This window comes from Xiphophorus couchianus, chromosome 8 (genome assembly GCF_001444195.1).
Source record: "Xiphophorus couchianus chromosome 8, X_couchianus-1.0, whole genome shotgun sequence".
Lineage (NCBI taxonomy): Eukaryota > Metazoa > Chordata > Actinopteri > Cyprinodontiformes > Poeciliidae > Xiphophorus > Xiphophorus couchianus.
This window is the reverse complement of record NC_040235.1, coordinates 28,176,004-28,203,533: the sequence shown is the minus strand read 5'-3', so window position 1 is coordinate 28,203,533 and position 27,530 is coordinate 28,176,004. Positions and strand designations below refer to the sequence as shown.

Genomic DNA, 27,530 nt, shown 5'->3' with positions numbered 1-27,530 from the left:
TCACTGTGGAATGAACAGACCCATTTTGTCATGTTACAACCACAAACTTTATCATATTTTATTGGAATTATATGTGACAAACCGACTTAAAGGAACGGTGAAGGGCAGATGAAGAATAAAACAAGAGAAATGCTAGAAGTAAGATTTTTTTTAATTTTTATATTTAAATACGTTTATCAGGTATTCATGATTTTTGACTAGTGTTGAAAAGTCGCCTACATCTTCCCCTTTACTCTGCAGTCACTGTTAGTCGAACTTCTACACTCCGTCCACTAGGTGGAGGAAGAGCCATGTAGGCGTTTTCATGTTTTCTCCATAAGAATCAAAAAGACATGAAAAATCAGCTTGTTCTTATATTAATTATAAGAAAATTATTTATATTTAATATGGTGTATATCAAAGTTGGGACTTATTATGTCTCTTTTGGCAAACGTATTTTAAAATGTAATTTATTACACACCATTCCAAGAAAAAGAATAATTCCATGATTGGAACATGAAAAGGTGGCTGACTGAAACTACCAGCTGTTTACTGATATTTGTTCTATTAAAAATCACCTGAACATTTAAATCTGGTCATGAATGTCTACAAAATATCTTCGTTCCCTTCAATCAACGGGACCTACAGTTTCCACCGCTACCCTACATGTTTTTGTTCGCATTATAACAACATTTCTGCTCTGGGATCTCCTACAGTAGTGTGTTTTGCAGCAGGGAAACGATGGGAGGATGACCACTTTCCCTCCTCCTCTCTCCGGACTACAGGAAGGAGGAGAAAGGGAGGAGGAGCGCAGAGATCTGACGCAGTGTGCGCTGCTGTTGCTGCTGCTGCCTCACTTCCACTCCGCTCCCCGGAGGACCCACGGCGGCTCTGCAGCCATCACAAACACTCGGCTCCTCCCGGACTCTGGGAGCCTCAGGGCGGTTTCTGTGCGCGACGATGTTGATTGTGATGATCAGAGGGCAGGCGGAGCCCCGGGCCTCTGGCTCGGGGTTGAAGCAGGAGCTGTAATCGCGGAGGTCTGCTCTCATTGTGTGCTGAGTGGCGCAGGAGAAGAGGATGTCTCCGCAGCCGCAGGAACCCCTCCCATTCCTGCCACAACACTTGATTATTAGCCGACACCGAGGGGCTGTTGTCCCCCTTCTGACCGAGGGCTTGTTCATCGGAGGAGCGCTGGTTTTTGAGGGACTTTATCCACCATGCTGCCCGCTCAGGAATCATGAAAACTCTCAATGAAAACAACGAGGAGGAGAAGGAGAAGGAGGGATCTAGGTGCAACGCCATGGAGGAAACGGAGAACAATCTGAAAACGGCCAGGTTGTGGAGGGATGCCGCCCTCCGCTCCAGGAAGCTGCGGAGCAACCTCCGCCAGCTGACCCTCTGCTCCAAAAACAACCAGATCATCCTGCCCGACGATATATCCGACATAGAGGTGCTCAATCTGGGAAACAACTCCCTCCAGGAGCTGCCGGACGGACTGCAGTCCACCCTCAACAACCTGCGCATCCTCATCCTCCGCAGGAACAGGTTCTCCGCTGTGCCCAGGGTGGTGCTTGAGCTGGGGCAGTTGGTAGAGCTTGACATGAGTCACAACTGTGTGAGAAGCCTGCCTGATGGTGTGGGGCAGCTGAGAGGACTGAAGAAGCTCTGCATCAGTCACAACAAACTCCAGAACCTTCCAGCTCAGATTGGAGCGCTTCAGACTCTGGAGGAACTTGACATCAGTTTTAACGACCTGCACGACTTCCCCAGGTCCTTCACTAGCCTTTGCAAGCTGCGAACTCTGGATGCAGATCACAACAAGCTGAACCAGTTCCCTGCTGAGATCTTGGCCCTGGGGGAGCTGGAAGAGCTTGACCTCTCTGGGAACAAGTTTCAGGCTTTGCCAGCTGACATTTTGAGGCTGAAGTCCACCAAGATCCTGTGGCTCAGCAGTCTGCACATGTCCTCCTTACATGACACTTTCTGTCACCTGCACAACTTGGAGAGCCTGATGCTGGATGGAAACAACCTCATAGTGCTGCCTTCATCCTTTGCTCAGCTGCAAAGCCTGAAAATGATAAATTTGTCCTCCAACGAGTTTAACGAATTTCCACAGGCTGTTTTAAGCATTACGGGATTAGAGGAACTGTACCTGAGCAGGAATAAACTGACTAATATTCCAGAGGGAATTGCTCAGCTGGTGAAGCTGGTAAATCTCTGGCTGGACAACAACAACATCACTCATCTACCTGATTCCATTGTGGAGCTGGAGAAGTTGGAGGAACTTGTTTTACAGGGTAACCAAATAGCCATTCTTCCAGATCATTTTGGCAAACTGTCCAGGGTTAACATTTGGAAGGTGAAAGATAACCCTCTCATCCAGCCTCCATATGAGGTGTGCATGAAGGGAATCCCATACATTGCTGTCTACCAGAAGGAACTTGCACAGTCTCAGCTTGCTGTGAAGCCATGGCTCAAACTGGTTCTGATGGGGACAAAAAATGCTGGTAAGACCAAGCTGAGACAGAGCTTGGTACCAACTGAGGAGGACATCAGAGGAACCCAGGGAAATAAAGGAATAGAAGTCACTAATTGGGTGGCAGACTCTGATCACCATCTAATGTTCTTAGTGTACGACTTGTCAGGGAACCTAAACTATGACCTCATCAAACCCTTTTTTCTCTCCCCTGGTGCTCTCTATGTTCTCGTTGTCAATCTTAGAGCTTACTCGCCCAAGAACTTTTATGCCCACATCGGGTATTTCCTTCACCTGCTGTGCGCTAAAGTCCCCCATGCTGTTGTGTGCTTGGTGGGGACACATGCAGACCTGTGTGGAGAGATGGAGTTGGAGGAGAAAACTCTGGACATACACAGACAGATCGGCCTCCAGGAGAGGAGCGACATTCAATGTCTAAGTAGCCTGGTCCAGCAGGTAGACCTCGCTCTGGAGCAAGGCTACAAGGTCCGCACCTCCAGCCCACACGTTCTCTTCTATGGTGTCAGCGACAAGAACCTGAGGCGCAAGAAAGCCCAGTTGCAGTACATGCTAAACCAGCGATTGCAGATCCTGTCCCCGGTCCTGAGCATTAGCTGCACAAAGACCCAGAAGAACATCCAGAGGCTGAGGGAGAAGCTCATGTCTGTTGCAGACCACAGGGAGATTTTCCCCAACCTTCACCGTGTGCTGCCAAAGTCCTGGCAGATGTTGGAGGAGTTGCACTTTAAATCCAAAGATCTGTGGCTGTCATGGTGGAGCTCAGCCCGTCTGGGCCTACAGGCGGGACTCACAGAGGACCGACTGCAGAGCGCCTTGTCCTACCTGCATGAGAGTGGGAAGCTGCTCTACTTTGAGGACAGCATCACACTGAAGGAGTATGTTTTCCACAATCTTCCACGTTTTATTGCAATTCTTAATGTCTTCTTTCAGAGGGACAAGTTCACTCTATTGGACCGGCTGCTGTCTGAAGGGGAGAGGGGTGACAAGGGGAGAGTGAGTCTAGTTATTGAGGATGAGAAGGGAGAGAACCTCAGGGTCACTCATCTTCAGCAGCACCTGGAGGGCTTCCTCCATGATGGCCTCCTGCCCTCCAATGTCATCCGCCTGCTCCTCAGACCACACATTGAGACACAGTGGGACCTCCACCTCATTATGGAGCTCCTGGAGAAGATGGGTGTCTGCTACTGCATCAACAAACCTCGTACCAAGCCCTTGAATGGCGCCACAGTGTGGTACAAGTTTCCCAGCTATGTCAGCAGCGAGGAGGCTCGGTTTGAAGACTCAGTGGAAGGAAACTCTCTGAATCTTAGCCCCTTGTTCTCAGTGGAGCAGCTCTACATCCAGTACAGCTTCCCTTTCCTGTTTCCTCCTGGACTTTTTGCACGCTTCAGTGTGCAGATCAACAACCATGTGGTCCAGCGGTCAGATGGCAGGCATCAGATATTTGCCTATCGGGGGAAGGTCCCAGTGGTGATCAGCCACCAGCCCGCTAAGGGGAAGCTGTTCATGGAGACTTTGTCCATCGCCAGCCACGCCTCACTGCCTAACATCTGGACCGCCTGGCAGGCTGTCACTCCACTGGTGGAGGAGCTGAACATGCTGCTGCAGGAATGGCCTGGCCTGCACTATAATGTACATATTCTCTGTTCCAAGTGCCTCAAGAGAGGGTCGTCCAACCCGCATGCCTTCCCGGGTAAGTCCTGTTTGATGAGCTCATCCAGGTGAGCGTCTTTAATCCAGGCTTATTAACACAGCTCAGACATGTGAACCACACTGAACTGGGAGTGGTGCAGGAAATATTCAGTCTATTTAGTAAAAAGCAACATTACAAAGTTGAACACCTCTGAAAGCTACCAGCAGAGCTAACGGTTAGTGTTTGACCTGAGTAGACACAATCTGGAAAAGCTGTCAGAAGACTATATTACTTCCTTATTTGGAGAATACTCTGGTTGCTACATGCAGTTCACCAACATGGTTCTTTATTTTCTTTTTCCAGTAAGAAATTCTTCTGTTGGTTTCAGAACATAAATGATCTGTTGAAGTGCAGACTGGAACCATCTGATCTAACACTGATGCTTGAATCATGATGGATCCTTTTTCTTCATCATCTTGTTTTACTACAAAATATAACAAAAATCATAATTCAGTATAATCTAAGGCTTGGTGTCATTATGTGTGGTTTTGGTTAGATTTCAAAGCTGTGTCCCCTTTAACATCCAGGACACTTGATGTTTCATCCTTAGCAGTTTGCTGTTCCTGAACAGGTTGCTACTGGACGGGCACAAGCAGATGATGATGATGATGGTGTCTGAGTGAAGAAGGCTGACCTGTGAAATTAGACGGAGTTCTGTCTTTGTCCTTGTCTGCCTCTGCTGTGAGAGGAAGATTTGTGTTGATATGAGCTGAACCACTGCAGCTGTCAGTAATCAGATTCAGCCACACCCTGATTCTGAATGCAGCTCCATGGAAGATGGAGACAGATGCCTCCATCAGTGGGGGATGGAGGTCGAACAAAGCTGCTGCCTCTTCCCCCTTCCTCAGGGACAGTAATAATCCTCAGTGCTGGTCAGGCTGCAGCTGCATCATGACCTGCTTTTAATGCTGGGCTCTGGTTCTGCTGGCTGCAGACTGCATGGGGTAGAACTGGTCAGCTGCTGCTGTCATGTCATCTAATGTAATGCTGGATATTCTCAAGCTTTCAGGACTCTTGTTTTACAAGATTTACACTAATTAGATGATCAGTTTTAGCTCCCAATAACTTTATATACATTGACACATTTTACAGAGGAGGTCTGACACACATCTTTCTTCGCACTGTACATAAACCCAGTCATCTGTTATTGCAACAGGAGGCGGTATTGTGGTGACGGTTTCCATCTTGGCTTGAAATGTTGACATGCCATGTTTTTGACGAGCCTGGGATGCTTTCTGACATGAAGGTTTCTCTGTGGACTGTTCACTATCTGAACTTAAAGTACAGAATCTTTTTGATCATATTCAATGAGTGTTTGGATGTCAAACTGCAAACGCACATTTTGAAGGTCTGTGAAACATTTTTTAAAGTTTTTCTGTTTACACTCCCGGTGGCCAGAGCACAAAAAGATTCTGAAGAAACTGGAAGTGGGAGTTCATCCAGTCTCTGTTCCTGTAGATCTGCACAGAATCATTTCCACTAAACATAGTTTTGTTTCAACCAATGATTCATTTTCCACCTCAGTGGTCAGGGCTTAGGAATTGGCTTTCTGCAGTGTTCATGTCTGGCATGGTGTAAAATGTTGGCCAGTATTAGGGTCTGATCCGAATAGCTTGAGTGTGACAGCAGAGTGATCACAGTGCTGATGTTTAACAAGTTGTTTTCTACTGCAGTCATCCTGATAAAAGACGGAAATTCCTCCTGCAGGACTCATTTTGCTCCTGCACATCAGCAAGCTTTTCACTTTGTCTTTGAAGCAGAACACATAGAAAAGACTCAGACTTTTGTGTGCTGGCAGCTGTGCAGGTATTCCTCCTGCTTATTATATTTAGAAAAAGCAGCTGGATCCGTTTTTGGGTAAAGTTCAGCTGTGCTCAGAGGAAACAGACTGCAGGTCTGCTGGGAGGAAAGAGTCATGTGGACGAAGGCTGAAAGATTTACTGTTTCAGGATTGAAAGGGACGTTTCAATTCTGGTCAGAGGAAAACAGCAAGGCACACTCCATAAAAATCAAAAGATTCAAAACGGAAGAAGTGATTATTGAAAGCTTGAAGTTCAAAGAGACACAGGAGTAGGTAAAATAGCTATGGTGTGTAAGGAGATCTGCTTCATCTGGCCTTTTATGGACATGATCCTCGTGGCTGCAGTGCGTTGATGCAATTTGGACCAACAGAGACTAAACACACTTTGTCCTCAGATGATCCGCTCCGTTTGAGAACAAAGGCCTGGGTTGATTGAGTGTATTAGACTGTTAGCATCTTCTCCTTTTTCTTCATCCTGTGATCCATGTCACAGGTCTTTTCTGTTCTCTTTTCCGAGTTTGTTGCGTTCATATTTAGTGTAAGTCTGCTGAATTGTTTTCACCTTGGTATTTTGTTTTTATCATATCACAAGTTTTTCTTCTTTTTTAAATCATTTTTACTCACATGTATAACTACAAACCTTAAGTTTATGTATTGAGAAAGTGACAAATATTGTGTGTGTGTGTGTGTGTGTGTGTATTATTATTTAATTTAATTCCAATATTTAAAACATCAGGAGCCCTGTGGATGGCTCTTGGTCATTGTATTTAATTTGGCCAAATGTAGTTTTTATATCTGACCATTTATGGAAGATGAAACAGAACTTTGATTATTTTCTTTGGAAAGGCTGAAAAACTTGTTTGTTGCTTCTTCTTCAGAGGTTCAGATCAATAAGTTAGAAAATTATTAAAAGTTAATTTTTTTCAGCCAGTTTACAAACTGGCAAAACAATACAAACTGATGTTTTCAACCCTTTATTTCTGTTAAAATATTTTTCCTCTTGCAGCACATTTAAGATTTGAATATTACATCAGACCAATAAAATGATTTAATACAAAAATGTGAATTTAATGACAAATGTGTTTATTACCTGCTTAACAGTTTTTATTAAAAAAATACCATTAATCTGACAAACAAGCCTTGTTAGAACACAGATTCTAGTCACTTGCTGAGACGTAGCTGTAGATATAGAGAGTGCAACACTGTGCTGCTCACCCTGCAAAAATACTCATACTCCTTCATCTTTTTCACATTTTGTCACAATGACAAACATGAGTGTATTTTTTTATTTTGGGGTTTTATGTGACAGGTCCACACAACACAGTGTTTATTTCTGAAGTGGAGGAAAAATTATGCTTGATTTTCAACATTTTTTACAAATAAAATTGTAAGAAAAATGTGGCTTGTGATTGTGTTCAGACCCATAAACCCATAAACCCATAAATTAGGGATTAGTTTATGCCCTTAAATAAACTAAACTCTATTTTATGAGTCAGCCAGCAACACCAGGATGACCTGCAGATGCAGGTTTGGTGTAAACATGTCATGTTGCTGCTAACTAAGATCCTAACTCTTTTGGTAGGTAGTTTATTTTTTGGCACAGTTACACAGTACATTGAATGAAAATCACATCAGTCAGTTTTTGCAAAGTTGTAATCACAGTTTGGATGTAATGTTTGGTAGAATATTATAACCAAAGTGTCATGCATTAATAATGTCTCTGTCCTGTTGGATGGACAGTCACTGGTGATGCTGAAGCTCAAAGAAGGATGGGTCATTGTGATGGGGTTAACAGGAAGAAATTGACTCATTGTCATGACAACATTTAGCAATACTATCACAATGACATGTTTCCTGATGTCGTGCTGCCCTATTATTTAGTCTGGTTAGAGTTTTATTGTGAAAGTAAGCAGAACATGCTGTTTATGGCTTTGTCTTCTTCAGAGGACCACAGTTTCCACATGGACTAACTTCTCTTTTGATGGAGGGAATAACATCACTGTATCGAGCCCAGGGGTCAGATACAGGTCAGACTGAGATCAGGGGCTAAGACTTCTCAGAACATAAACAGGAAGGAAGAATGTCTGGATTCTCTGGTCCTGTAAGTTCTTCTTCTCTTCATTAGCTGCTCGTACAACTGACAGTCAGCCTTCAGCGGCGAGGCCTGGTGACTGCAGCCCATCGGTGGTGAACACCTTCACTAAGCTTCAGAAGGAACTTAAGGTTCAAAATTAGACAAACATAAAAATAGATGAACAGGTCAGAGTTCATCCTGACCTGGAGGCTCAGACTCATCAGAGCTCCAGGAGCTGACAGTGAAGGATTACTGCTGGAGCAGGCAGCAGGAGCTCTGGTCTATTTGAAGCACAGAGGCTTCCTCATGGCTACAGGGATACCATGTGACTGGAAGAAAAGCACACCAGTCATCACTAGTTCCAAATGATGAGCGCCTGTATCTGTGTTTGGGAGGTTGTTCATCCTCTACGGTTCTTGTCTTCAATAGCATAGAAATTCCTGATGCTCCTGAACTCATCGTTACATTAGTTTGAGTTGAAGCGGTCGGCGTCAGTGAGCATCCTGAGCTAGCTGCTGCAGGGCACCGACATAAGACCAAAGCACCAGACTGAAGACTTAGCATCCAGTTTTTGAGAGAAATGATAAATCATGCAAATAAAAACTATAGAATTTATTTTAAAGTATCAAGCTATTAATTGATTTATTGCATATTACGACAGGCTCAGTGTGTGTCTGTACATTTGTGGTCTAACTCAAAACCTTTTTTCATGTCTTTGGTTAAAAATTATGTTTTTACCAAGTTCAAACATTATTTCAATCACACCTGAAGTATACATAAACACATAGGAGACCACACACCCTTATTTTTTTAAAATGAAAATGAATCTGAAATTAAAAGCTGTAAAAAGTAAACACACCCCTTGCTTGATGTAGCACCTTTGGCAGTAAACCCTTACAGTGCTTGGTTTCTCCATGACTCTTCCTGCTGCTCAGTCTTCAGACTGCCACTGCCCTCCAACTTGATAAGGAGATTTTTCATTTTGAGGAAGCAGAGCTTTTAACTGTTAGCTTCAAAACCACTTTTATTGAATTACAAATATGAAGATGAAGATGTGAAAAAAGTCAAAGTTGGCGTTTCCATTTTTAGTTCTTCATTTTATCGTCTTCATCATAAAATCATGTGACTGTAAAACAAGCCTAAATAATCCCCCCTCCCTCCACCGTGCTTGACTGTTGGTGTGAGATGTTTGTACTTTATACACTGTGTTTGGTTTTCTCCAGACATGCTGCTGGGATTCATGGTCTTTGTCTAAACAACATTGTTCCGGGAGCCTTGTGGCTCTGCACACCAAAGTCTCACCATCATATGGTTTATATGGGGAACAAACTTTCTCGACTTTCTGGGCAGCCTTTCCCAACAGACCAAACATGTTCAGGTCATTTCTGATGTCTTTCTCTCTTGACTTTGTGCTGTAGATACATAAATGCTCCAGACGAGCTAACTGCCAGAAGAACTGCTTTTCTACAAGTGGTCACATGGCTGATCATCAGGGAATCGAATGGGTTTGATGAGGCACGCTTTGTTGTTACTTCCCTTTTGAATTCGGTAAAAATAGCAAGCGGGTGTATATATTTTTTTTTACTTTTGTTTTTAGATTTGATTTATTTTTAGGGGTGGAAGTTGATTAAGATTTTTAATTGAGTTAAGTGCAGGGAATATAATTAATCAAACTTTATCACATTTTATTTGAAAACTATATGGCAACAAAATAAGAAACATTTTGTGTTCAAATTATTAAGTATATGAGCTCAATAACAAAGATTTTTATTGTTTTTATTCACATTGGTGCCAAAAGCTGTTCTGGCCATTCAGCTCTTCAGAGTTTCAGGAGATATGATCATTTATGGAACTTCTTTAGAAATGTGAATGAAATGAAATGCTGACATTAGCATTGGGATGTCTGAGCCGCTGCTACATATTTAGCATTGAGATGCTATTTTAGGCTAGAATAGCTTCACTGATAAGCTAATTTGTTTTAGCACAACTTGAACACAACAATAGTTTTTTACAGTGTTCCTTCAAGTTTGTTTTTTGAAGCAAAATGAAAATACTAGTATTCATCTGTTATATAATTTTTTTTACATACAGTATATACATTTGTTAAAACTACCACTCTTTTTACAGTGCAAAATAAAACAGATTATCAGTGAAAAAGCCAAGTGACTTCTCCTTATAGACCTGCTGCCACCTCACAGATACACTGCTCCATCAGAAACAACCAATCAGAGCCAGGAGGAGGGTCTTGTGGCTGTCAGTCATCATCGTGTATGAGCTGCTCACACCCTCCCTTTTGCTCTCTGCTATGCTACATCTTGTTACCCACAGTGAATGCTCAGGCTCGTCAGCTTGCCACAGATGATGATGGATAAACTGTTTTCCTGGAATGATAAACTGTTTCTCCACCATTAGCACATTGAGCAGCATCGACACAAGGGTGACTGACAGTGCTAAGCCCCTCCCCTTGATTCTGACCTGTTGTTTCTGACCGGAGTTAATTTATCTAGATGCCAATTGGTCAGGGAGAAGACGGAGGAGTTTGATCTTTTCATAGATTATCTGTCTCCTAAAATACTGCCATGACATAGTCAGAGTTTTAACAAATAAATAAAAATATATTTTTTATAAAAATCGCATACTGGAGCTTTAACCACTGGCTGTTTGTTGAGGTTGCTTGTGCGTCAGGTTTACTGCTGTTCCAGAAACGCGCTAATACAAGATTATTTTACAACTTGGTTTAGATCATTTTTATTATGTCCAGCGTCATAAAACGTGACATTTTGTTCTCCAAATAGGTTAATTATCTAAAATATTGTAAAGATGTATATATCTGAATACAATCATCATGTTAAATGGACAAGTAAACAAGAAATCTTTTGTAGTAAAATGATTTAGATTCAGATGGTAAAATTTTTTCCTTGAACCAGATAGAGAGAAAGGCTTCAGTAGATCTGTTAAATGATTAACAAGCTGTTTGCTCTATGTACTTTAGGTGGTAAAATGTGTATGTGTGTGTGTGTATGTGTGTGTGTGTGTGTGTCCTCTACCCCTGAAGACACGTGTGGCTGCAGCTGCTTGTCACAGGACTTTCACTCTTGCTGTAGATCTTGGTCGGACTCTTAATCCAGTTACAGGATCTGCTGGGATTATCCTGAGGTTCTGAGCAGCAGGGCACTCAGACGCAGCCAGTCTTATTTAAATGACTCTGGAGCGGCAGCCTGTGCATCAGAGAGCAGAGCAGAGCAGAGCAGAGGAGGCCTGTCCTCTCAGCTGTGGCGTGGCTTTAGCCTCAGGCTGCTCCGGCACTCATTTGTTTCACATGTATATTTGTGATGAACCTGAGCCTGGTAGCAGTTTGAACATGTTCAGGCTGAAGGCTCATGTTTCTGCCTCAAGCTTAAGTTTAGCAACTGAAGCAACATGGATGACTTATTAAATCATCCCCATGCCAAAATCCTCCTGGGAACACATTTTACTGAAACATTAACAATTTTATGGTTGTTTTCCTTTTTCTGTTTTAAACATTAGATCTTTAGTCACTTCCAACAACTTCATAATTTATTTATTTTTTTTTTCTTTAACTGACTGCATGCAGCCTGAGTAGAATGCTGTCCTCCTGTTTGGTTATTAGACATTTATAGAAGATTTACTGTAGCACGACTGTTACATTTCAACACCAAACATGTATTAACTGTTTTTCTGAGATTTTAGAAGAAAAATAAATAAAATAAATATGCAAGTCTGGGTAAGTTCCACAATATCATGTTTTTTCCAAATATTCCCAGCAGCAGCAGTGACAGAGTGAATGTTGAATGAAGCAGAGTTTCTGTTTGTCCTGATTGGCTCCCACATTCCTGCTGCTCAGTCTTCAGACTGCCACTGCCCTCCAACTTGATAAGGAGATTTTTCATTTTGAGGAAGCAGAGCTTTTAACTGTTAGCTTCAAAACCACTTTTATTGAATTACAAATATGAAGATGAAGATGTGAAAAAAGTCAAAGTTGGCGTTTCCATTTTTAGTTCTTCATTTTATCGTCTGAAAGTATCAATAATGAGGAAGAGACTAAAACCAACTGAACATTGAAATAAAACATTTAACATGAGACAAGTGCTAATTATGATTAGAACTATGCAAATAAACCAAATCCCACGAACTGATCAGTGAATTTTATTCACAAAGAGGCATGAAGTCATTTATTGGTGAGTTTAGATGGAAGCAGCTTGTTCTCCTCTGCATTGGCTCAGATCAGCTGACAGGTTTCAGAGTAGTACATGGATTGCCATGGATACAGTGTCATTTTGGGATCAGAGTAGCAGGCTTTTGTGAAGAGACAAAAAGTTCCAAAAGTTGCGTCTAAAGTCAATTAAAGAGGAAATACTGGCCATACAGGACCTGGAGGTCATCACAGATGTGAGATAAAGGCCAGAACAAGTCACTGAACTGTAAGAGACACCCACGCCAGCCTCAAGTACCAAACAGGAAGGATTACAAAATCCAGTTCAGTTCAGTTATATAGAATCAGTTCACAATAAATCATCCCAGACGTTCACACAGTGGCACTGCAGGCTGCTTTCATGGTTCTGCCATAACACTTTCTGTCTTCACAGAAACTTTCCATTGACTTCCATTCATTTCTATAGCCTGACCCTAACCCTTAACCTAACCTCTGCTTAATTCACACCTTAGTCCTCAACCTAACCCATAACCCAAAACAGCTGCCCTTCTCCTGGTAAGGAACATGATGGAGACAGAATCTTGATGTCATCACCTACGTGGGTCCATCTGTTTGTCCTTCAGAACAAGAACATCTTGTAATCTGTTAGATGAAATAGAGAGAGAAAACATGAGATCAGTTGTTTCATTTAAAGTGGCAGTAAGTGTTTTCTTGCTTTGGTTGTGAATCTTCATGCTGGCCTTGAGGTCGTTGCCATGGTAACTCGCAGATCCTGAAGTGGAGCGAGGCAAGATGTTTTGTCTGAAGATAAAACAGATTAGATTATTTCCTCTTGACTAATTCTAAAGGGTTATAGCATCACCATCTGGACCAAAAACGGGAAGAAAACCCTTTTTTTCCAATAGATTTAATTATTTTAAACAGTTCAGTCTGGAAAAAAGTAATTTATTTTCAAATCAATTTAATGCCATTCTATACTAAATGTTACACAGGCTGATAACTCTTTAATACACAAAAAGTAGGTCCAGTCAGGTTAACTCCTATATTTTCTGTCCTGTAAATGAAGAGACCATAAACTCTAAAAGTTATAACTTAAACATCTGTACTGATGTTCCAGCTTTTTCCAGATGCTTTTTTTCCCACCCATAGTGAGGAAGAGGTGCATGTCATGTTAATTAGAGATCACTCTCAGCTCTGTATAGGGAATTGCAGACTGGTGTAGTAAGTGACTGGATGGATGGAAGGTGCATCGCTGCATTGTATCAGCTCTGGGCTTTTTGATGAGCTGGAAGGTTTCTTTGTGTGTGAATTAAGCCATGCTCTCTCATAGGGAAACTGCAAATCATCTGCAGTTCCTTCTTTTAAAAAAAAACCAAAGTGTGTGAGCAGCAGTCTGAGGGGAGAACATGCTGTGGTTTCTCTGTGTGCCGGAGACACTCCTCACAGGGTGGGTGTGTCAGAGAGGGAGGGGACGGGTGACGGTCTCTGCTGGGAAACCTGAGGATGGTTATTGTTGGAGAATATGCAACAGGTCTGAACAGATCCCTTTACTCCCTTTGAGTCACTGAAGGAGGAACTTCTGAGTGGACTAAGACTTTCTGGTTTCATTACTTTAGCCATGCTAATCAGCTAGGATCCTAGCACTGCTTCCATCCTGTGTGTTGTTTGAGAACATTCCCCAGTATTCCATGTTCCTCATGTTTGTCACAGTGAAGTGCTAAAACATGTCTGTTCCAGTTTGTAACTCCAGGCTCAGATATGAGCTCTGTACTAGTCCGGTGGATGCAGAGCACTTTGTTTGTTGGCGGATGTAAAAACCTCTGAGTAAATGGATAGTATCACATCCCACTATAGTCTTCATTTGGATGTTTTATTTAGGAAATGAATCTGCAGACAAATCATGACTGTAGAGCTCAGTGTGGGTTCAAACAGATTAAGATCAGCACCATGGCGATTGGGTTCCTCAGTCCAAGAAAGAATTCATGACGTCTTCTTCAGTGACAAAGCTCCGTCCTGCAGAGTTAAAATGTTAGAACTTGATTAAAGCAGATTTCAGTGTCTGTTAATGCTGAAGTAAGTTGATGCCTTAAAGGATTCATGCCAACAAACCAACATGAGCTCCAACAAAGTTCATTTGATTAATTTGTGAGGTAAAAAGCAACCATAAATACCATTGATTACATTTTCCTTCATTTCATCAATTAATTAATGAAAGGAGGTTTGTTTCATATCTTGGCAGGTGAGTAATGTGTCGGCAGAGAGACGATCCTGTTACGTCACCCTGCAGTAATCCTGCTCTTTCCTCACATGAGTCAGGCTGCAGCTTACTCAGTCAGGTGTGTGTGAACCTTAGTACACATAGGTTTGATCATGAATGAGTTTGGAAACCCGGAGAGCTTCTCACCCACTCCGGTCACCGAGACACCAAGACAAACTGGTCCAACTCATAATTTGCTGATTATTAGTTGTATTTTATTCAGTTTGGAGCAAATTTAGTTCAAATCAGTTGAGTTCATTCCAGTAATATTCAGTCATTCATGGCTGTAAACTAGTCACTGACCTGTCTCAGTCTGAGAAGGGTTGTAAAGGAATTTCAAAGCTTTGGGGCTGCAAAGAGCCACAACGTGAAGTGGAGACGGTTTAGGAATATAAATACCTCAGTGTTCACAAGGACAGCAGTCTGTACTGGAGACAAAACAGTGAAGCATCTTTAAGAAGGGACAGAGCATACTGGACTTCAAGGTTTGCTGCAAGTTGCTCCAGATCTTCTACAGTCTGTTGAGAGCATCATCTCTTCTGCTGTCATCTGTTGGGGTAGCAGCAACAGAGCAAATCCTCAAGAATCCTTCTGGTTAAATAAATACTCAATAAATACAAATAAATTGTAAATAGTTTTTAAACTTATTAAGTTAAATCCTCATAATCAGTTTTTGTATTTACTCAGGATAGTGTTGTCTCATCCTGAGGAAGCATGGGGTGACAGTGGAGAAGAGGCACTTTTCTTTAGCAGGTAGAGCCCATCAGAGGATCAGAGGCAGGCTCGGGGTGAAAGGTCATCCGGGCATTTGGAGGAGAGGAAGAGACAGAGTATAAACACAGAAGCAGTCAGTTGTGGTCGTGCAGTAAATATGTCTGCCGTAAACAATCAGGATACAGTTGGATCAGAACACTTTACTACTTCACTGCTCTCTGCTGTGGCTGAAAAGCCCAATTTGGATCTAACATGAGACTCTTTGTGGCTGCTTGTTTTCACAGCTAAACAGCAGAGTAACTGAAGCCAAGATGGCGGCTGCTGCTGCTCACCACAAGCAACCACCAATTTGTCAGAACACAAACGTTAACAGATCTTCAGGCCACCACTGCTCTCTGCTCTCTGCTATTTTAGGGCTGAAGGTTTTAATCTGCTCTTTCATTTGGATCCCAGCAAAGACTGTTTGACCTCCATGGTTCTGCTGCTATGATTCAGAACAGAACCTTTGCCCTCAGCCATTCCCCATTATGAGCTCTTTCACTTTACTGTGCATATAGCCTAAGAGCATGATAAAACTAAAAGTGTGAGCAACAGAGAAGCTCAGTAGATTCTGAGATCATTCAGTCATTTAGTCGCGGTAAGCACGATTCTGCCTCATTTCATTTTTATTTAGCTTTCCATTGACCACGACTTAAATCAGGTCAGACCAGTCTCAGATGGGCAGTGCTCATCAACTAGTACTGTCAAATAAAAGTTAAAGGATAAGTCCAGATGAGCCCAAGTAGGGCTGCACCAATTGAAGTTTTCCAGCCGATTACCGATCTTTAAAAAGCCTGACCTGCTGACTCCAGTTTTGGTCGATACCAAATATTTTTGTTTGAAATGTTGCTAAATATAAGAAGAAAGTCGCCGAGTTAACAACAGTGGGGTGACTGTTGTTAACTGTAAACCTGCAGACATGACCTGGTGGGCCGGGCTGTCAGTCTAACCTCCCTCTGCAGAGCAAAGAGGACAGTGGCTGATTTGTAGGCTTTGCTGAGGTAGATAAGATCGGAGGATAAGATCGGCTTCACATGTAAGTATCGACCGATCACTGATTTACCAAAATCAAGGAAATTGGTGCTGATAAATCTGCTGAACGATAGATCGGTGCACCTCAAGGTGTTCACAGTAGCCATGTCTTGTTAATGAAATGTATCTATGAACTCATCTACATTATCAACACTGTGACTGCCTCTGAAAAGCAATGTCTGACCATTCTGGTGTGTGTTTATACATCACCAAGGAAAAAAAAGTTATTGTTGGTTCCCATCAATCTGAAAAGGGTTACAATTTCATTTTCAAACAATCTGAAGTCCACAATTTGACCTTAAAAGAAAATATTTCAAAACAAGCAACATGTAACGTAGTTTCCACTCCCCAGAGGACTGGACAGCTCGGCTGGATTCCCTCTTTTCTCCGTCCCTGTCTGTGTCATTACACTCTGCTGCTCTGCAGCTGCAGTGATGCCTTGCTGTGCTGCTCAGATCCATCTGCAACACTGAGTGCAGCTGTTCCAACCACCATGCATGGATCTGCTTTAATGATTTCTCTCTAGACAGGACAGCAGTGTTGGCATAATAACAGGGATGAGGGCCAGCCATGGAGCTTCAGGCTGAACAGTTATCATTATGAAAAAGACCTTAAATCATCACTCTATAAACATCCATAAAAAAGCAAATAACTGCCACTCATCTGCAAAATCTGGTCTCTAAAACAGTGTTGAAATATATAGCACTGACATGTAATTAATTCTGACAGATAAAAGAGTTTATGAACAGAAGTTACTCCTGTAGAGCTGGTTAACGAAGCTCTCTGATTCCCCTGAAAAATGCAGCTCTGCTAGCTGTGTGAGTGGGTGTGTGTGTGTGTGAGAGAGAGAAAGAGATAGAGAATAGTGAGAGAGAGAGACCAGCCATTAACACCTGGTCTATGATGACATGTTTTCCCATTCCAGCTGACAGTGATCCACAGTGTATCATCCTGACCGAGTGTGAGTTTATCTGAAGCAGACTCTCTGTAGCCACATTAGCCTTAAGTATGAAGCTTTGGATATTACTTTTAGATAAATAATCTGTTTTTGTCCCTGAAATGTGGCAAAAACAGATGTGATGTGTTAGGGAGTTGAACCAGGACTGAACTGTGGGTCCAGATCCTAGTCTGGAGCCTTTCTGCAGGCCGTTTGCATGTTTTCCTGGTGGCTTCTCTCCTGGTACTCCGTCTTCCTTCCACAGTCCAAAAATATGCAGGTTAGTCTAAGTGGTCTCCACATTCCCCTCAGCAGCAGTGGGAGCAGCATGGTGCATCTGGCCCCTTGCAGCTCTGTAAATAGAAACATGGATAGAAATGATTTGATGAATGGATGGAAAACTGACTTTCAGTTTGCTTTGAGAATAATTATTTCAGAGGAATAATTGTGTAACAAATAAAGTAAAAAGTGAGTTAGTGGAGGGATTCTAGAGTGATGAGCCTCACTGCTGTATGCTGAGGAACAATCTGTCTAACTGAGTTAGACTTCAGCTTGGTTTCTGTAAGCAGCATCTGCAGTCATGTTTCTGGCTTTCCGGGCCAAACATTCCTGAAGATGATGCTGAGTTCATCAGAAGGCGCTGAACTGCCAGTGTGGGCCGGTTCTCTGAGCCCATCCTCCCCGCTCATTCCGCTTCATTTCACACATCCTGCGTTCATCCAGTGCAGCTAGCAAAGGCTTGCAGAGCTTCTTAGAGCTGCTACAGTTTCTGTTGCAGCTCAAAACTGTCACTACTGGCAGCCCAGGTTATTGTTCATTTTATCAAAAAGGATCGAAAAAGATAAAAAGAAGCAGCTGAGATCATCAGCCTGGCAGCTTCTACAGGACTCAGTTTCCTTAGTACCACATTTTTATATCAGATGTTAACGTTTTCCAACTTATTCTGTTATGTTTGGATGAGGAGAACTTTTCTAAAATAAGGTACATCACTTCTTGAGACAGAGGTGTGCCATAGAGTTTCCAGTGTACTTTTTCAACCTTCAGCATTTTGTGTGTGTGTGTGTGTGTTTGGTTGATCCACCCTTTTAACACAGTTCTGTGTTAATCCTCCATCTGAGCCGGTGGCCTCTGCCAGCCTCCCAGCAGCTGCTGTGAACCCATTCATCCTCTGCACACAGCGACCTCATTATGAGGGGCAGTCGTGCCGCCCAGCTTGCAGACTTGTGCAGCCTTGCAACCTGAACTGACGGCTATTTGCAGTCGCTGTGGGAGATGGCGCTGCTCTGGTTTCTGCTGGAAAGGTCACATCACACCTGAAGCTCCTGAAGCTTAGAAGGGTTCTGATGGCTGAGCTCCATGTTGGGCCTGAATCCTGAAGTCAGCTCTGTGCAGTCAGGCTGGGTTTTCTAAAATCACTATCAAAATGAATTCTCGTCTGTTGAACTCTGACCCTGGCCTAAAATGAAGTTTCTTTCCTGTGTTGACCCAAACTGCTGCAAAAACGTCAGTGTTGTCCGTGATGTAAGAGAATACGTGGCCAGTGATTGGCTCCGCCCCATTCCGTTTCCCTTCCCTCCCTGTATTCTCTTTGCTTTTTGCCAACGATGTTGCAGTTTCCATCCAGGAGGTGTCCGCCATTTGACAGTCAGTTATTGTTATAGTAGTTATTTAATGAAGAGTCATACAAATGTACATAATTCTTCACCGCCTTAGATAAACATTCCTCGGAAGTATTTATGTCCCCTGCAGACACAAAAACCGGATAGTGGAAGTGGACTAGTTAAAGTGAAATATGAACTTTGCTGATTTAGCAGAGTGGTACTCTCATCCTGCAGAGTCACGGTAAGCACTGGAACCATATTGGTGGAGGTCTCTGACAGGCTGTGTCAGAATCTCAGCATGTATACTTTAGTCTGAGAGAAAACACGTTGTTCATTGTTCTCTGCTACTGTGGGACTCGGTGATAAAGAAATCCTGAAAGTCCAGCCATTCTTCCTTACAACACACACTCACAATGGAAGAGGAAGTTTAATAGGAAGTCTGAGTTGTTGTGCTGAAGCTTGTGAATGAAGCAGACCCTCGAAACTCGCCATGACATCCTAGTGGGAGTTTCTTGGAGACAGGAAAACTTTTGCTGCTCAGGCAGAAGTGTCCGTTTCCTTTTATGGCTGCAATTGGAAACCATTTAGGAGAAGCCAAGGAGGGTGGTTGGGGGGGAACAGTAAGAGCCAAAGAAAGTTATTCCTCTACCTGCAGTGTTTGTGGAGGGAGGTGTGTGTATAGGGGTGTGTGTGTGTGGATGCATTGTGTATTTTGCAGTCAACGTGAGCATTCCTGTGTTTTGAAATCAGGCCTGTGATGGTCACAGTGTGACTCCTCTCAGTCAGACAGAGGAAGTGGAGGAGGAGCTGATTCAGCTGGAGGCTCCGGCCCTCAGCTGCTCTCATTCTGCCTCTGTTCCTCCTGTTGACACCTGCAGACATGTGATATCTATACACTTGATCTCATGTATTCTCTAATATCAATGTTGGTGCTATGAACTCACAGTACTGTAGGTTTTTTTTCGTCCAAAATTTGTGTTTTGAAATATTGCCTAACAATTCACCAATTTCGGACCCCTTGTTCTTTTCACCACAACTAGGTTTGGAAAAGTCAGACTTTGTTTTCTTTTGGGTTTTTTTACATATAGGTTATATACTGATATATATATTTTAAACTGTCATTATGTCCCAACAGTTTAGTACAGACAGATGAACTGAAAGAAAATCCAAGTTCCTCTGTCTCCTCCCAGTGATCAGAAACAACCAATCAAGGACAGGGGGAGGGTCTTAGCTTTGTCAGTCACACCCTCCTGCTTGATATCTGCTAGGCTACAAATATGTAAAGAGTATATTGTTTATTACATACTGTAGTTTTAAGAGCTACAACAACCAACTGTCTTTGCAGGGCGACTGAAGGCTGATTGTCCTTCAAACATAAACAAAGACATTTATCGTTTTCCTGAAAATAAAATAGACACAACATGCCTAAAGAGTATCAATATTTTTATTTCCAAGAATGTATTCTTTTGTATAATAATTTGTTTTGGGTGGTAAATTTAAACTCTGGAGTATTAATGACCCCAGAAAACTACCCTGGTTCCTGAAGTAGAAATCTTTTATTTTCTAAGCACATCATTGATACTGAAAACAACAAACTTTGACTTTTTCTCTCGGCGATATGGTTCTTAAAGAAGACTGGAGTAGTACAAAGGTGTGCTGCCTTAACTGATTGGAAAAAGATCAGATTTCTGAGTTTCCAACCGGCAGGTCATTAGTCATATGACTAATGATATGAAAAGTCATTTTGTACTGCCTGTGAGCCTGATTTTAGTCTCAACACTGAGCAGAGAAGTTGAGCGCGTGAGGCTTCATTGGTAAACAATGTGGGCTTACTTCCTTCTTCACTTTGTTAGCTTAGCACAAAGCAAATAGAGCAGCAGCCTGTCCGGCCCAAACCTGTCAACAGTTTGCAGAGCTGCATATTCCATTAGCATGAATAAGAGCGTATTGATTTCCACTGTGAGCTCTGTGCTGATAACGGCTGACGGCATATCCAGCCCTTTTACCTGGAACTTGTCTCTGTTTGATCTGGAAGGCTGCCTGATAAGATGAGATCAACTTAAAGGTGGCCCTACAACAAACAGATCATCTTGTCTTTTCAACTCATTAATATCTTTATTCAAAGTCAAAATGGCTGAAAAACACAGAATGACCTTTAAATAAATTACATATCTTAGAATATTAAATTAAAATGCAATTCAGACTTGTTTACTTTTATCATTGCCATATGAGAACAGCACTAATATGAAAGCTTGTGAAAGTTTGCTGTTCCCTGTTAGAGCTGACTGAGCTCCTGGGCTGGAATCCTTTTCATAAGCTCAATAGGATTGCCAGGAATTATTCAGACCATCCTGGGTTTTCTGCATCGATTATCTCACCATCTGGCAGGTCATCAGATGCTGCAGCATGTGTTAGATCCTTCCTGCTGGAATGTTTAAACATGACCCTCTGGGCTTCCTAAGCTGCTGGGTTACTGTTTTCTATCTTTTCCCTCCATTTAGAACTCATTACATGGTTCTAAATGTGAGGAATCACATGGCAGGACAGTCTGAGGTGATGGATGAAGAACCGGCATTTTGCTGCCTCAGGACCGGATCTGTTGTGTTTGCTCTAACGTCATTGTGTCATTATATCCATCCATCCATCCATCCATTTTCTGTTCACCCTTGTCCCTAATGGGGTCGGGAGGGTTGCTGGTGCCTATCTCCAGCTACGTTCCAGGCGGGAGGCGGGGTACACCCTGGACAGGTCGCCAGTCTGTCGCAGTGTGTCATTATATTTTATTTCCATATTTACAGAATCACTGACCATCTAGGGAAGACAGAGCTATGCTCTGTAAACGCCTGCAAGAGGACAAATAATTATTTACTGAATTAGTTAGAACCTTAGCCGGACTCCTGTCAGTTGGATCCCAAGTGAGCATTTGACATGCAGAGGTGAGTGAATCCTCCCCAGAGCAGACAGTGTTTGTGCATAACTTATCAAAAGATGAGATTATTGGGTCATTTAAATATCTCTTGCGTAACTTCTATCGCTGTGGCAAATATGGCCAGTATTTCTGATGAAGGCATGAGATTTCCTGTCTTCCAGCTGATTGGCATGTTGCTGGGGCAGGATATGGTATTTACCAGATAAACCAGACCATCGGATCAATGCTGAGCTGCAGGATGAAGTGGAGACCCAGGCTTCGAATCGTAACACAGACATCTTCAGGTGACTGAGAAACAGCGCTCATGAAGCTGTTAGTCAACTACCGTGGAACAGCAGGAATGGTTTTCATGGCTCCTCTGCCATGTTGAGTGATGCTGTGGTTTTGTTTGTTCCTACCTGCTGTCATGGCAACATGAGCCCAGAGCTGGCTGTACTTCTTTTTCAGAACATTCTTGTCTTATCATTCAACTTGTTCAGAGCTCAGTTGGATCATACTCTGCTCCTCAGGGTAATGAACTGAATGAAATGTTGAAATCCAGACAACAGAAAGGAATTTGTGGGGGGTGAGGAGTGACGGGGGTGGCCCCTTTCCGGATAAAAATGTGAACATATGCAGAAATATTCCTCCTAATGGCCAACTCATACTAAAGTCTATTGTTCAGAACAGGCAGTTGCGCCTGCATTCAGCAGGTTAGAATGGAAACTGCGCTCAGCTCGATATCCTGACTACAGTAACTGCAAAACATTAAACTCTGTTCTATTCCTGTTCGCTTGTTTTCTTCTTCTCCTTCTAGAAAAGACAGAATGTTTCTATCAAAACCTGACAGTATTCATAGAAGTGATCCAATAACACCTTCTTTCATGGACAGCACACTGTTGTCCTGCCATGCACACATAACAGTAGATACATTTCAATAATATTTTTTAAAAGAAAACTTGTTTTCATATACAAAATGGTGTTTCAAACTCAGTCTATACGTGTCTTTAGAAAAGTTTTTTTGTGTGTTTTTTAACAAACAAAATAAAGATGATCAGAATCTCAATGATCTGCCAGATGCTGTCAGGACAAAGACGTCGCTCTTCAGGTTAAATCCAGTTTTTCTTACAGCTTTGACTTTGAATAAGAATACAGTTACTACATTACACTTTCCAACATGCTGTATGTCACTAAGTACCTGATGCTTTCTGCTATATTCAGGTGTGAATCAGCTGAATGGTTACATTTTAATGGAAGTTGCTTCCATTTGGGTGGAAAAAGTGCATTAATTTGAAAGCTTAAGGGGATATTCCTCTGCTCCACTTTAATCTGCTCAGGGCTGATTATCAGACAAGGAGGAAAAATACTGGAAACAGTCACATTGTGCTGATCTCTGTTGATCCCTCAGGCTGCAGCTTGTTTTTGTTTTTAGCCCGTAGGAGAAACGGGCATGGGATCAGTGTATCTGTACTGTGTGTGTGTGTTTGGATAAAAATTTTCCCTTATTGTAATCTCTTCAAGCGCAAAATTGCCAAGGGGATCATAAAAATAGCCCCAAGCAGGAACAATGGTTGGTGGTGCAGGAAAATGGAAAAACTTGTGCCCTGAATTCAGACTGGCAGGCTTGACCTCGCACCAATATGTCTAGGAAGAAAAATGAGACGTTCTGTCGTGAGACAGTAAAGGTGTTTCATAATTCCTGTAATTTTGTCATCACTTTGTGTATTATTGTTGTATTTTTGCTTTGGTGGACCATTCCAGCACTGAGAATAATGGTTTCTCTGGTTTTGTTTTCTACAACAATCTTTACTTCCTGTTAGCTCACCAGTGGCTTCTGAAAAAGAGAATCAGTGAGAAGGTTTAAGCTTCTTTAAGCTGCCGGGGGAAGGCTCAGGGTGAAGGCCTTCAGGCTTTCAAGCTCCGTGGAGCGTATCTGGATGTTTTCATCAGTCGCAAACACACATGCATGACTGACCTTCATCTCAGCACAGTCACAGAGATATTTTGCTGCCACCTAGTGGAGAAATTGCACTACTGCTTACCAGTTTGAGCCAACAAAATGAGTGACATCACAGATTTAACGTTCTAATTTCTTCAGGAGTCTGAGATGGAAAAATATCCCCAACAGTTTACAGAGTCGAGTTTACTGTGTGTAAATGTTCTGTGTACTGGGCGTACTGGGTGTACTGGTGTTGACCTGTACTGTCGTCCTGTTCCAGGTGAGCTGCTGAGCCAGCCGCGGCCTGACGGTCTGACTGAGATCATCTGTCCAAAGAACGGCTCGGAGCGAGTCGACGTGGCCCTGGTTTACCCCCCCACTCCCACAGCTACGAGCCCCAAGTGACTCCACTGCCCCCCCTCGCCCCCCCACCGCAACCCTCACACCCATCTACACAAAAACATGGCTGCCCTGGCTCGTCATGCCGTGTCTCCAGACACCACGTCCCCAACCGCTCCTGCTGTCCTCTTCCATCATCATCACCGCTTCTTCTGCCAACACTGGAGCTCACATCAACGTTTAGGTAGAAAACATTTTCTGCTGTTCCTTCATGTGCCTCATCCTGTTTGGACCTCAGACTGCTTCCTGTCAGAACTGGCAGGCCTCGTGTAAATCTGTGGCTTTTATGAAACAGTCCACAAAATACCAACAGAGCTGAGATCCAATTCCAGAAGTTTAATGCAAATTTGCTTTGGTCTGTTACCTGAACTAATTTTGCTGGATGATAAATTTTCCCAGTAATTTTTGCAAAAAAATATTGTTGTTTTGAGACCATTTTCAAGTAATATTTTGATAATGGCATAATGATGCAAGCTCACTCTCTTAAAGACCAAGAAAGCGTAAGATATACTGAGTATCCAAAATAAAACACAACAACCAAAAATGATAAATAAAACCAAAATAAAAACCTCACACAACCAAAACCATAAATAAAATGGATTATGGTGTCTCAATAAACCAAATTTCATTTGAAAAAAATCATCATTAGAATGGAAAATATGAAACTCATTTTAAGTCATGGTTGAGACAAATCAGTAAAAGTCCCATTTACCATAATGATGCGTGTCACTGTGCTGTGGCCTCCTTCTAATGTGTTCATGAAGGATCTTCTGCACCTGCTGACCTTTGATTTGTTTGACTCTATCAGACTGTCAGTCTCTATGTGGACCAAAGTCTGTCCAGACCAGGACACTCCTGGTGTCTGGCTCGGTCTCTGGGAATACCTCATAAAACTTATTATGAAGGAGTTAATGTCTTAAATGTTCCAGATTAACCGTCAACTCTTCCACTTTTCCTTCAAATTGAAGTTTCATGTCTAACGGTCGGGAAAGTGTAAGTTCATGTTTTCATAAAACTGCTGTTTGGCATTTCTGTTTTTACCTGAGTATTTCTATGTGTTGCAGGTTTGTGGCTCTGCCTGTTGGCGTCAGCCTGGTGCAGACGGAGGAGGGTCTCAGCATTCTGTAGCATCAACCACAAACGCTGTTTCAGAAGTTTGTCCCTGGATTCTGAGATGAAACAGTGAATCGGAATCGCAGTCTCAAACTCATGGTGCATTTATTTGGTCATTTATCAACAGAAACTTGTGAAGCAGAGACTGTTCTCTTCCCCCTGAGGAGAACCTGCTGAGCGGTGGGAGCCAGGTGAAGAAGGCTCCCATCCTGAAGCTGCAGACCTGCAGGGCAGCGTGGAGGAGAGCAGGAGCAGGGTGTCTTTACTCTCACATGCAGCTATTCAGTGCAGACCACAAGTCACAGTCATTCATCATAGACATCTCAGTCAGGTCCTAACTAAATGTAACTGCAGAAGACAGGCCAGCAGGTGGAGCCAAAGACGCAGGAGGATCATTTAAATATCAGAGAAGCAGCCTGAAGGTTGAGCTGGTCTGGACGTTCCAATCACTTCATGTCATTTCTCACCCAAATCAAAGCTGTTTCTGGGCGGGGCTATCTGGAAAACTACATTTTATTTTACCATCAGACGATCCGTGAAGCTGAGGACTAGACAGCAGCAGAGCCACCATGGGTTCTGAAGCCTTTCAGAAAGTTTAGGGATTACAGTGAAACATTTCCAGACTTTTCCCCCAAATTCAATTTTCTAAAAGATAGCTTAAAATATCTGCTGGAAATGTATTGTAAACAGCTTTGCTGAGATATCAGAGAATGAAAAATTATGTGATTTTGAAAATGAAACATTTGTAGCAACCCTGTGCATAATGTACAGGTAACGACAGAAATAAGTTTCCCCTCCCAGGACAGTGAATGCATCAGGGTTTAAGGGTGACTACAGATATGTCTTATGTAATAGTACAATGAAGGTTTCCGGTCCTCAGGCTTGTTGTTGACCTGAGGACAGAAAGGCTGGCCACTAGATGGCGCCACAAAAAGAACAACAATACAAAGGTTTTGCAAAGGTGCCTCGTTGTAATTCAACTGAAACTGCTGAAACTGCTCCCACAGAACTTTGCAAGAACCTTTCCTGTTTGTTACTTTCATGTTTTCTCTCCACATGCAGTTACTTTTAATGTTCCAGAATTTCCTACATCTAGATCTGATGGACATCTTTTAGAAGACAGTCTAGCTGTGGGACTGGATCCACATCATTCACTCATAACATTCCTCTCAAAATCCAGATTTCTCAAACACTGACTACTAAAGAAAGCTTGATTGTTATTATAAGTGAACTCAGACATTTACAATTGTGTGTGTCCATAAATTAGAACATTATTGAAAAGTTCATTCATTACAGCAATTAATTCACACAGAAATGTGAGCTTTAAGCAAAAATATTTTTAGTACCTGTTTAAAGGTTGTTTAATGTTACAAATGAGCCTCATTAGAACATCAGAAGACATTCTATGTTCTGATGAGGTGCTGGGATGTAGATCCTTGCTGCTGCCCAACGGGATCCATCAGAGCTGTGGAAATGTGACATGAAGTGACATGAAGTGCAGAATGGAACAGACCGAATGTGAAACAAAAGAAAAAAACAATCTACCATTCAGAAGCTGAAGAACGTTTCAACACTAAGCAGAAAGTTTCTTGGACACCGCTCATCATGGCCTTGTGGTCTTGCACTTCATCAGACCCTGAATGACGGCTAGTGATCCACTAATCTCCTCTTTCTTACACGCCTTTCAACAGGCCACATGTTAGCAGAGCAGAGTGTTCACATTTTTCTCTCCACTGCCACCTCTGGCTGAACAACTGAACCGTTCAGAACAGTGACTGCTTTGAAAGGGTGAGATCTGGTTGTTCCCACTCTAAAGAGCTTTTCTGCAGGATTAAACTAAAGACTGTTTTCTTTCATGTAAATAATATCTTTATTTTTCTACTTAGACACAACGTGTCAAGCTGTGGCATATTTACAGTGCAATGCTGTGCATGACTCGAGGGACATGCACAAAAGGTTTTATATGTAGCTGGTTTCAATATGAATACCAAATAAATTGATATCTGGCTTTAATGTGTGCTCCAGTGTGTGTTGTTCTTTATTTCTTTTAATTATACATTTTTCTTCCAGTTCTAATTTGGAAGGAAAATGATGCATTGTTCCCAACATTTTAAAGTGTGATGTGTGTTTGTATTCAGCCTGTGAGTCGGTAGGTGGAGCCTCCTTTCAGTTCCAGCTGCAGGTCTGTGTCTGTAGATTTACACATCTAGAGACTGAAAGGTTTGTCCAGCAGCTCAAGCTCATTCAAACTGGATATGGAGATTTGTAGACATCAATTTTCAAGACTTACCACTTTGGGTCTGGACTTTGAATAGGCCATCCTAATACATTATAATGCTTTAATTTAAACATTTTCCTAATTCTGGCTCT

At 42.4% G+C, this 27,530-nt stretch overlaps 1 protein-coding gene and 1 long non-coding RNA gene across 2 annotated transcripts; one reads left to right on the top strand and one right to left on the bottom strand.

Moving 5' to 3' along the window:
• Positions 1-834: 834 nt before the first annotated feature.
• mfhas1 (multifunctional ROCO family signaling regulator 1) lies at positions 835-27,173 on the top strand. Its single transcript, XM_028024687.1, has 3 exons — positions 835-4,172; positions 23,929-24,231; positions 25,112-27,173. The coding sequence occupies exons 1-2, from the start codon at positions 1,220-1,222 to the stop codon at positions 24,051-24,053; spliced, it is 3,078 nt and encodes a 1,025-aa protein (XP_027880488.1). The 5' UTR covers positions 835-1,219; the 3' UTR covers positions 24,054-24,231; positions 25,112-27,173.
• LOC114149133 (uncharacterized) lies at positions 10,907-23,802 on the bottom strand. The gene is made up of 3 exons (XR_003596443.1): positions 23,792-23,802; positions 20,132-20,134; positions 10,907-16,033 (listed from the first exon to the last, which is right to left on the bottom strand). It is a non-coding gene; the product is annotated as an uncharacterized LOC114149133 (long non-coding RNA).
• Positions 27,174-27,530: the final 357 nt, after the last annotated feature.

Bases quoted from the DNA above. Each gene is read 5' to 3' on its own strand.
- mfhas1 (XM_028024687.1), top strand. From the start codon at position 1,220: ATGAAAACTCTCAATGAAAACAACGAGGAGGAGAAGGAGAAGGAGGGA. The intron at 4,173-23,928 runs GTAAGTCCTGTT...GTCCTGTTCCAG, and splicing joins CAACCCGCATGCCTTCCCGG to GTGAGCTGCTGAGCCAGCCG.